Raw genomic sequence first — 11,857 nt, 5'->3', positions numbered from 1 at the left:
GTTGACTTCAAGGCTAAAAGATCAAGATCAAACATATTACAGAAATAAAATTCAATGTTAAAAGGGGAAAAATGTTTTCTAGACTATTACAGTACTCACAGAATTGTAACTGTTGAGAGTAAAAATAATAATATTAATGAAAAAGTTAATCCTCGATCTATCAATTTAAGCTTTTAGATGAAATGGTAGTTAACAATTTAACATGGTATCAGAATAAGCAAAGATCCTAGGTTCAAACCTCACCATCAAGCCAATATTTAAATAGCTGCACGTGTTTAGACCAGTTATCATGACGTAAAGCATGGCCACGTGAGGGGGCATGTTAAGAGTAAAAATAATAATATAAAACATGAGATGATGATTAACAATTTAACAGTAACTACATAATAAAACATTGGTTGCACAAAATTGCCAACCAAGAAACTATATCTCTACTGTTCATTTTTTGAGATAATCATGGGTTGAAGTGAAAATCCAACAACTCATGAATTTACTTAACAAAAAAAGAGAAAAAGAAAATCCAACAACTTAAAAAGAAAAAGTTCACATATATTTGTGAGCATACCTGTACGTATTCCTGCAAATGAAGGAGAAAAAAAGGGAACAAACGCACCAATAAAAGGAGGAACAAGTTTACACCTTGACAACTAAAAAGAGAAATAAAGAACACTTAAAGCATCATCTTCAAAAAGGAAACATAACAAAAAGATTCAAACTTCTCTACGTGTCATATAATGTGAGGGCAGGTGACTGACCAAGAATCTTAAAGACTTTGGATGTTTCTCCTATACAACTTATTCCATCTTGCCAAACTCGAGCATAAAAACTAACTGCCAAGTCAAATATAAATCAACAAGTTCAGCATTTATTTACTTTAATTACAACAGAAGAAGGAATCAACTGTCTCTTCAGTATTACACAGGAAACAAATCTGTTCTGACTGTACCAGCTTCTTCGGCTGTAGCAGTTGACTGATAACAGCAGTCCAATTGTTCATCTGAACCATACTTTACCAAGTGTTGATATTTGTTACAGATCGCTAAGTGTTCAACCATCTCCTGACTCTCAAGGATTAAAGAAGTCTAGAGTTCAATTGTTCAGCTGGTTCAACCCCCAATTGTGAAATGACTCAGATGTTCCACATTTTACTCAACAACACAACTAAACAAAAACCTCATCTGAATGTTTGTTACATATAACAAATGGAACTTCAAAAGATCTGTGTAATGTAATATGAAGTCCATATATTGTTAACTGGATACAAACCATTAACTCAGTTGTTCATGTTAGGAGCAATTTGAACAACACTGGTCAGATGAGTAATACCTTCTGCTTAACAGAAATTTTGTCATCAAAAATTTGTGCTGCCTCTTCAGCAAGTATATTGCTGCTTCTATGCTGCTTCTCAGTTTTTGCTCTTTCCAGCTTAAGCCGATTTGAAGGGGGCTCTGCTAAATTGGAACTTGATACCTCCACTGGCATAGCACTTAGTCTTGGGACATTTTTTCCAGCCGTCCCAGCTAATTCAAACATAACCAACTTTGAGATGAAGCTTCATAAAGTCTTACAAACATACAAATGTACAATTTGAAAAGACTTGATGACAAGGTCATTTGCCAACAGACAGCACAGAAGTGTATATTAACAGGACCAGACAATACCCCACTGAAGTCACAATCATGGCATACATTCACAATCACAATATAGTATCCCAATCCTAGCATGCTCATGTAGTTGCTAAACATGACCAAGGGGGGGGGGGGGCGGGGGGGGAATGAAAAGTACAAAACTCAATAGTAAAATTAATAGAGTTACTTCCCTAGTTAGTATGATTAGTACTTCTGACCACAGTTAAATGATTAGAGTTACTTCCCTTCTCTTCCACAGAAATTGTTATGAACTCTCTAGGTTCTTCATTTTATTTGCTCTTTTAAGTAAAATCTAGCTTTCAGATTTACAAGTTCCCTCTGGTTTCCTACCTAATCGCTCGTGAACTCAATAAATAGCAATACTATGTTGTCTGTCTATCAGGAGAGTTTTACTCACAATTGAACTTCTATAGCACGCTCAAGTCGTAATTCGATTAGGCTCGTAACTGGATCAAATCAGAGTTACTTCCCTACTTATTTTATTATTCTTTCCTTCATTTTATTGTCCGAAATTTACCGATAAACATAACTCAATTAACATCAGAGACGCTCAGTGAAATCCAGTAACCAGAAGAATCACTACCTCCATTGGAGAGTGTACTGCCAAGCGCAACCGCCGCTCCGCCATCCGATTCAGGACCACTACTGCTACTTCCACCAGTCGCTTGCTGCTCCTGCTTGTCCGGAACTTCGCCGGAACTCACCGGAGACGTTCCGTGACTGACCTTCTGCTCTGACATTGGCCCCGCCGCCGCCGACTCCTCCCGCTGTTCCTGATTCAGATCGGCAGACAATTCCACAAATACCTTTTACCTAATGATTCTGTGATGAAAGATCTGCAGATGCTGGATCGTTACCGAGGGAGGGGGAGAGAGAGAGGGAGAGCGTAGGTCGGCACGTTCAGAGGAGTGGGTCTGAGAATTGAGATTGTGCTAGAACTCAAACAAGGCACAGAAAAACCGCAATGGACAACGGGGACGGATGCGTGCCCCTCTTCCCACCTCAGGGACACAGCGGTAAATTAGCAGCCACATAAAATAAAATCCGCTCTTTACTTCCCATTTTCCGATTCCTTTTTTGTAGTTTTTTATTTTTATTTCCTAAACAAACGCGGCAGGTCTTCTATGACATTGACGGATAATTTTCCTCCCCCGTCTGGTCTTCAATTGTTCCAAAATTGAAAAAATACGAGCGCTGATATTACTATAACGACCCTCGCGTGAAGAGAGGTTAAACTCGCACGCGAAAGGGCACGTGCCATCCCGAAGGGCTGAACTGGTTATGACCTGTCAGCGTCTCTGATTCTAAATCCTTTTTTTATTTTCTAATTTCCGATTATTCCCCATTAATATTTGTTTGCCGCTCTGTCTGTTGCCAAAGCACTAACGAATTATATCACATGGCATGCACTGTGACTACCAACTCCGTTCTCTCGCTCCTCTTCTGCACCTCTGCCAATTGCTAGACGGCCTGGACCGCCGCCTCCTCTACTTTGCTTGCTCTCTTCGTCATCGATTGATCGTCGCCGACGGCTGACTTGTCATCGTTAACCTCCTCCGGGCTCTTACTCTCCTCATCATCATTGCCACCGCCCCACCGTCGTCGAGTCATCGACTGCCTCGTAGCTCCTGCTCCGCTCGTCCACACTGTTGTCATTGCCTCCCCCTTGCCTTGTTTGAGTGCCGGCCTCCTGTGTCTCCCCTTCGTTATTGGCCCATTCCCGCCTCCCCTTGTCATTAGGGGTGGGCAAATGGGTGTTCTGTGGAAATGTATTAACTGATTAAATTAAGTTAAAAAAATAAAATCAAATGGAATCGATGGATTAAGTCAAAATATCAAATTAATTGATAATTAAAAAAATTAAATTCAAATCGTATGAATTAAATTAAATCAATTAAATTTAATAAATATAAAAAATCAAAATAATTAATAAAAAAACACATAATATTAACAAAAATAACATCATTTTATAAATATCAAAATAATATTATTTTAAAATTTGATTATTTAGTGAGTTAATATTTTTAATTAAAAAATTAAATCAAAAATATAATTTTTAAAAAAAATAACCGAATCAATATATTCAATTAATTTAATTTGTTTAATTTAAATGAACTAAACTTTTGCGCCCTTACTTATGATCGATTGTTGAATAGGACGGGTTCAGTCCTCGACCTTCGTGAGAAGTTTCCCAATTTGAACAGACTATTCAGCCTGGAGGAAGTTGTCACCTAATATATTAAATTATTGTCAGTAAGTTGAGATGGTAAGTTAAAAACTGAGAATTGACTAACATATAGTTCTGTTTACACGATTAATTAAGCTGGATGCTTTCACCAATTAGTAAACAAATGGAGAATCATTTTTGTGAAAAAGACAGTCTTGCAACTCGGGACAAGTCTTGGAAGTCCAAGAGATTACCGAGAAACTTATAAAAAGGGGTAAAAAAATAAAATTATCTCCTCAAATTTTACAAATTTATAAATCATTGCCCCTGCCTTTGCTCTCTCCTTACTCCCCTCCTATGGTTGCGTTTTTATTGCCTTCGTCTCACCGTAATGTCTCATTGCCATCGTCACTTCACTGACCATCGCTGCATCTTCCAACGACGCGATAGAGGCAAGGCGATAGCAGCATGACAATAAGGCGCCACAAAGAGACTAAGGCAGTGAAGGCGCGACCATGGGAGGGGAGCGAGGAGAGAACAGGGCCAGTGCTTTGCAAAATTGCAAAGTTTGAGAAGGCAATTTTATTTTTTTGCCCCCTTTCTATAAGGCGCTCGATAAGTGCGTTTGACCCTATAATAAATCCCTTCCTCTCGATCCAATTAGGGATAAAAAGTTATATCTATATTTTTGTTTTATATTTTTATATTTATTTTATGTGATTATTTAATTTTTTTTATTATTTCTATTATACTTGTTGATTTATATTTTTAAATCAATTTAATTTCTATAATTTAAATTTTTTATGAATTAATTCAAATTTTTTATTATTTCGATTATATGTATAAATTTATATTTTTAAATTAATTTAATCCATATAATTTGATGTGAAATCTAAATAATAAAAAGTTTGAATTCTCATACACAAAAATAAAATAAAATATAGAACTTAAATTGAATTAAAAATTAAATTCAATAATAATATAATTAAAATAACAAATGATTCAGGTGACAACTAAAAAGTACATGAATTAAAAAATGCAACGCAACATGGGCTCTACTTTGGGCTTGCACGGACGGTTGCTTCACAATTGGAAGCTCCTGGGCCAGAGGCCTTTGTGGTGAAGCCCAACCAGATCGTCACAAAAGGGAAATGATTTTTCTTTTAATACAAATTATTATGTCTTGATCAATTATATTTATTTTTAAATAATATGTATTTTTACATTTCATTTTTAAATTTAAATATTTTTATTAGCTTTGGATTACAATAAATACGTTTATTATAACAAAACTGATCATTATAAAATTTTTAAATCTTAAAACCAATATATAATAATGAATGAATAAATTATAGAGTAAATTGCACTACCCTTTGTGGTTCGGGTCACTTGCACGGACATTTATATGGTTTAAAAATGAATTTAAAAGTGATTGTGATTTAGTTATTTTGCACACATTCCCTATTTGTCACTCATGTTTAAAAATGTGTAAGTGGTTCATTCGATCATCAAATTGATTAAAATTTATTAACTAATTAATTGAATTAGAAAATAAAACCGAACCTAACCAACTAATTAACTCAAAAAATCAAACTAAATGATAATTAAAAAAATTGAAGTAAAACCATATAAATTCAATCGAATCAATTAAACCAAATAAATGTAAAAAAAAATCAAAATAATTGATAAAAAATACATAAAATTGAATAAAATTATGTCATTTTATAAATATAAAAATAAAATTTTTTAAAGTTCATTTGGTTGCTCATTCAAACAAAAAAATAAAAAATTGAACTTTTTAAAAAAAATTAACTAAATCGAACTAATGTAAGAAAAAAATTGAATTGAACTGACAAGTTCGATTTAATTAATTCAAGTAAATTAAATTTTTACTCTATCCAATAACTTTATCGCATAAGCCTTAATTAAGTTAATTAAATATTAATTAATTTATATTAAAACCTAAACAAAAAAAATTATCACTGGCCAATGATAAATCTTTTAATGTTAGTTTAATTAGATTTTAATTTAACTTAATTGACATTTAATTAATTTATTTTTGTTTAATTATGAGTTAAGTGACTAAATTAGCAACAAAGGGTGTGTATCATTTTCAAATCACAAGATATGTCCATGTAAACGACTCAAATCATAATGGATTCTAGTGTAATTTACCATTTATCCTAAATTATATCGCGTAATGCTATAGGTACGTCGTGGGCTACACCCACGGCTACCGAAACTATTTTAAATAAATTAAAATATATTTGATTTCATTTTTCGAGGCCCCACCCACCCAAAATCCATTCTGCGCAAACCCATCTTCTCTCTCCCCTGCTACCCGCCCAAACCCTTCTCTGTTGCTCTCGCTCTCTCTGTGTTGTCATCTCTCACGGCCAAATCCATTTTCTCTCTCTCGCTCCCGTGGGCTACGCTTTCTGTTGCTTTTCGATCTGTTGCTCTCGCTCTCTCTCTGTTGCCATCTCTCGCTGCTAGCGTTAACGTCGGTCCACCTCTTTCTCGATTTCTCATCGCCCCCACCCCCCTTTCCTCTTCCGACACCATCGACCCCACCCCCTCTCGCCGCCGCCTCTCCCGATCACCGTTAGGCCCACCCCTCTCTCTGTGTGCCTCTCTCTTTCTCTCGCCCAAAACACCATTGTTGCCCTCACCCGCATCTCCCCCTGACAACACCGTCGCCCCCAACCCCCTTCGTCGACCCCACCCCCTCTCCCCTCTCCCGACACCATCGACCCCACTCACATCTCCCTCTCCCGACACCGTCGCCCCCACCCGCATCTCCACTCGCACGACTACCTTCGACCGCAACCGTCGGCCACTTCTCGCATGACCACAAACCATCTCTCTCTTTCTCTCTCGCTCTCACTGTCATTGCCTCGCCGCCGGCCAGCCACTGCATGACCCACTGCTGCCCACTGCATCTGCCCGCCGGGCAACAATCTTGGTATGTGGTACTTTTAGATTTATATATTTGCCCATGTCTTCACATATATAAATTTCATGGTTGTTTTACTATAAATGGATTTTGCCCAATATAGATGGATTTTGAAAATAATTTGTAGTATCATATTAGTTGAAATCATGCTCAAATCTGAATAATAGGTGTTGAAAAGCCATGTCTGTTTATGCTTAGGAGAAGCATTGTGGTATGCTACATAGGCAATGCTGCTATAATTGAATCCCAAAACTTACTTCTCTGGTCAGACTCCTCTATAAATTCAAGTTCTTATTAAATTACTTAGGAATTTGATATTTAGCCAAACAAAAAATGAATGATCAAATAGATAACCGTGGAAGCCAAGTCATTTTTCACATCAAGCCATCTGTTGAGTGGGGCTGCGTATTTCAGGCTTCTGGCACATTTGATCTTACTTTCACTTTTGTTCATGAATTAAGCATCTCTTGAAAATATTTATAATTAATGCATATTATCTTGGATTTGTTGGTGTAGTTAAAAATATTTAACATGGGCAAATGTACCGAGCAAACAGCTGGCTATATTGTTTTCTGGGATCCCAAAACTTAGAAATTTGTAGCACATCATCAATTAATATATTTGGAATGTTGATGCATTCGACTAAATTACAGTAATGCATTAAACAAACATGAATTCTAACACTCTTTCTATAGAAGCTTCATTACTATAAATCTTCTTTAACCTCGTGTTATTGATAATTGAAGTGCAATTTCTATATCACAGTGTTACAATGACGAGACGAAATACAGAAGTATGTCATAGCTGTCGACGACGGGGGCACTACTTTGCGGCATGTCCAACAAAGCGCTCATGCCCATTGTGTAAACAAGGATTTGTAAAATGTTTCGAGGTGGAAAAAGAGTCTGTAAACAAATGGAGGTTGTTCAATATTTGCAGTATTAAGTGTGGATTTTGGAAGTGGGTCGGAGAAGATGAATCACGTGAGTTTTTTGATGAAGGTGAATCCAGTGGTAGTGCTTCGGCTAAGTGTACGATCAATTTTCCAGTTGAAGAGTTCTCTCGCATGTTCCAGACCATAGCTCGAATATATGAAGAAGATAACATGGAGATTTCATTGAACATAACAGTGCACAAGGGAAAAGAAAGTGTATTTGACAATGGTAAAGGAAAGGGGCCGGCATGATTTTGGATGACATTTGAGAACTGTATTTATATATGTGTATGTAGTGGTATTTGAGTAAAATTGTGTTTGTATAAGAACTATTAGATATGTGTTTGTAGTGATAAAATTAGAACAAGATTTTATGTAGATATTAATGTGTTTGTAGTAAATTTTTTCTGTTAGTGGTATTTGATGTTTGTAGTTAAATGGTTTTTAAACTTTATTTGATGATTATTTTATAATTATATATAAGTATTGAAATAGCCTATAAATTTAATTTTTGAACTTAGCAATGGAGATTTGCCAATCAATGGTGGCTGGACACGAACAGTGAGAAATTTGCCAATCAATGGTGGCTAGACACAAATAGTGTGTTGCATGGTTGGTGCATCACCCTTAGGCATTGAACGACAGAACCATCCAACAAGCTGTTTGTACCTATCCACCATGCTTGTAAGACAAAACCAAATAACAAGCTGTTTGTGTATTCTTATCACACCCACAAGAAAATGTCAACAACAACCTGTTCATTTAACATTCAACATAGTAGTACATAGACATTCACCATTTTGAATACACATAAATTGTTCATTTAACATTGATTTAGCATTCAACAAGCTGTTCATTTAACATTCAACATGTAATTGAGTACTAATTGTTACATTGTTGGAATTACAAAATAAAATAGGACAGCAAAACCCAACAGAAATTACAAAATAAAAGCACTAACTCTTATGGAGATTTCTTGCTAAGGTGGTATGAGATTGAGATCATCATCCTGACATTGCTTTCCCAGCTTTGCTGCATATAAGATAGGAAAGTAAATTTACATGATACTAATATAAACTAAAATTATATGTATGATCCATATACTCATACTAACTATTACATGTACAACATTTCCGAACAATATGAATTAGTTCATAACTCAAACATATAAATGAAATAGCACTAATATTACAATGTCATACCATATGGTGCCATGGTCTAATAGTTCCTGAAATAGAACCAATTGAAAGAACCATTGAATGATGACCTCCTGCAACATGAAGACATTAATAAATATATGTAAGAAATAACTTTTTTGATACTTGAAGACATTAAAGATATTTTTTGATATTTTAAGAAAAATCTATTCTTTTCTAGATGAGATTATGACATTTCCTTCTCATTTATGGCATAAACATGTTTTTGACGTAGCGAGACACTAAATTAGAGTATTTAAGAATCATTGCATGTGTTATAACTTTGCCAATATATGAAAAATTTGCATGGAAACGTGGGGCATAAAGGCACCGAAATTTGTGGTGACTATAAAGTAGTTTATTTAAAAAAGAAACAAGTTGCACCTCATGAAGAGTTCATCACCCCCAACTGCAATCACAACATCAGCACCTCCACGGATGGCCTGCAAAATAATAGCAGTTAGAATTTCCACATAACATACCTAATTTGTTTGTTTCTTTTACACTTAAAGCCTAAACTAATAAGATTCACCTTGAAAATTAAATGTATCATTTGGAGGAGACGGACGCCCCAAGGTAGGAAATGGCAACTGTTGAATGCATGGAATATGTTGCGGGATGTTAGCCAATTCATTGACTTGGAAATTGGGATGTGTAACTACTTGTGTTTCATCCTGATCCAACACCGAAAATAATTTTTTAAAAATCAAAATAGAAAAAAGTCATCAAATGAAAATGTTATATAGTTACGTATCAAGCGTTGTGGATATGAGAAAGGTGTCATGGCAAGGTAATGTGATTCCTGTGTAGTCTGAACGACGGCTGCACCATCCTGTAAATTCTTTTGCGGCACTTTCTTTACTTTCTTATTACCCAAAGACACATGCGCATCATCGAACCATGATTAATTTATATTCCACCTAATAGGTTACTTGAACACTACAAACTAGTGCTTACCTTATCTCTTTTTGATTTCGACTCTAACGGGCCCTTTTTTCTAAGCTTCTTAGGCCTTCCCTTACTTCTTGAGCAATTAGGATCTAATATATTCTCGCTTAAAGCATTCTCCATCATTCTCTCGTCGGAGCTTGCATGAACAATCGCTTGAAATAGATGATTACGTCCACTAATTGACTTCGAGGTGGAAAGCTCATTTTTTTTAAATTGAATCCACTCCATAAGCTTTTCTGTACGACCTTCATCATATGCTGCAAGATCAGCTACGTCGGTAAAAGCTTTGCACAATTGGTCATATCTTAACTGCCCAGGACTATTAATCCACCCATCATAGTTAATTGCAACCCTCGTGTGGCATCTAGTTACATCTCTCTTCCACCTCCTTAATATATACTTTTCAGGAAGTGATTTTACGTTATTACAAATTAATACTGTGATAGCATGCCGGCAAATAATTCCCACAAACTCGAATAGGTGACAGCTACAAATAAATTCACAACTATCCCTCTGAAATAAAATGGTAAATTTTTTTCTCTTCACACCCCCACCAACTACAACATCCTCTTGTACCTTATACGTCGTTCCCGAACATTCATCGTCGACAGCTATAATGTCACAATACATCTTTTTGTTGATTTCTTCTTGAAATTCCCTGAATTTTGATATAGTGTAAACTAATTGGAACTGTTTTTCAAATTGATATGGTGTAATACATGGAACCATTTGCGAGAATGATCGAAAATCTGTTTGAAACTCCTTCTCAACCTTATTCTTTAGTGCCCGCTCATATTGTTCAACAAACTGCTTCAATGATGTTTTTGAATGGACAAACCCATCGAAGAATGCATTTATACTCTCACTGCGTTGGGTTGTTGACATACCTGCCCAAAACGATGTTTTCAAGAAACAAGGAACCCAACGGCTTCTATCAATGTAGAGTCTCACCAACCAATCATTATCAAGCAATTCATGTTCTTCAACCATCTTAATCCAACCTTGTTCGAATTCTTCCGGAGTTTGCGAATCATAAACTAGTTCATGTATAGTTGAAAATATAATGCCCTTTTGAACATGGTTGCCAAATTTTTCAGGCAACTTCTTCAATATATGCCACAAACACCATCTATGTTTGGTATTCGGCAATACTATTTGGATTGCATTTTGCATAGCCCTGTGTTGGTCCGTAATTATTCCATTAGGCACCTGGCCTTGCATGCATTGAAACCATGTCCTAAATAGCCAAACAAACGTCTCTGTATCCTCACTTGACACTAACCCACATCCGAGCAACGTAGATTGTCCGTGATGATTCACCCCAACAAAAGGGACGAATGGCATATCATATTTATTTGTGAGGTATGTGGTGTCAAAGGTCACAATATCACCAAACTCCTTATATGCTTCTCTGCACCTATTATCGGCCCAAAACACATTTCTCAATCGAGACTCTTCATCTAAATTGATACTAAAGAAAAAACCAGGGCAATTTGCTTGCATTTTTGAAAAATAAGATTGTATTGCAGCCGCATCTCCTTCCCCTAATCGTAACCGTCTAAGCTTTTCAACATAGTTTCTACAATCTCTTTCAATGCATGTCAAATTCTCATATCCACCTGTTTCGACAACTGCTAAGTTATAGCTTTTATGTAACGGAATTCCAGCCATATCATTCACTTCAAGTTGACGTTTTACATGTGCACTCAATTGTCGGTTGCATCAAAACAATCGGGATTTGGACGGACTCGTCTTATGATTATGCTCAAGATGGACGGTGTTAATTCGCCATGTTCCAATACCATCAACACTTGCAGTCAACCTAGCTTTACACCCTATTTGAATGGTTGGTTGTGGCCTTGAAGAAGTACTTTTAGACCTAGTTCTTTGCCCTTCTCGACAACATGAAAATGTCACATAGTTTACTACCCCATCATCACCCTTTTTCGAATTTCTTTTTCTAACTGGAAAACCTACATTATATGCATATCTCTTATAAAACTC

General features: G+C 36.0%; 2 protein-coding genes across 5 annotated transcripts in view; both read right to left on the bottom strand.

The window, feature by feature from the left end:
* LOC127786805 (sterol 3-beta-glucosyltransferase UGT80A2) overlaps nt 1-2,645 on the bottom strand; it is a 15,587-nt gene extending 12,942 nt beyond the window's left edge. Inside the window, exons 1-2 of one of the 4 annotated variants that reach the window (XM_052314469.1) lie at nt 2,233-2,645; nt 1,327-1,520 (exon numbers count right to left, since the gene is read on the bottom strand). In XM_052314469.1, the coding sequence (XP_052170429.1) occupies nt 1,327-1,520; nt 2,233-2,389 (351 nt within the window). In that variant the 5' untranslated portion in view covers nt 2,390-2,645. The remainder of the gene's footprint in view (nt 1-1,326; nt 1,521-2,232) is intronic. The other 3 variants (XM_052314467.1, XM_052314468.1, XM_052314471.1) reach the window with 3 other exon arrangements.
* Nucleotides 2,646-3,110: 465 nt separating this feature from the next.
* LOC127786775 (protein FAR-RED IMPAIRED RESPONSE 1-like) lies at nt 3,111-11,524 on the bottom strand. The gene is made up of 3 exons (XM_052314424.1): nt 9,860-11,524; nt 9,287-9,345; nt 3,111-3,408 (listed from the first exon to the last, which is right to left on the bottom strand). Exons 1-3 carry the CDS (start codon nt 11,522-11,524, stop codon nt 3,111-3,113), a joined length of 2,022 nt encoding a protein of 673 aa, XP_052170384.1.
* Nucleotides 11,525-11,857: the final 333 nt, after the last annotated feature.

This window comes from Diospyros lotus, chromosome 12, assembly GCF_014633365.1.
Source record: "Diospyros lotus cultivar Yz01 chromosome 12, ASM1463336v1, whole genome shotgun sequence".
Lineage (NCBI taxonomy): Eukaryota > Viridiplantae > Streptophyta > Magnoliopsida > Ericales > Ebenaceae > Diospyros > Diospyros lotus.
This window is presented reverse-complemented; position numbering and strand designations above follow the sequence as displayed.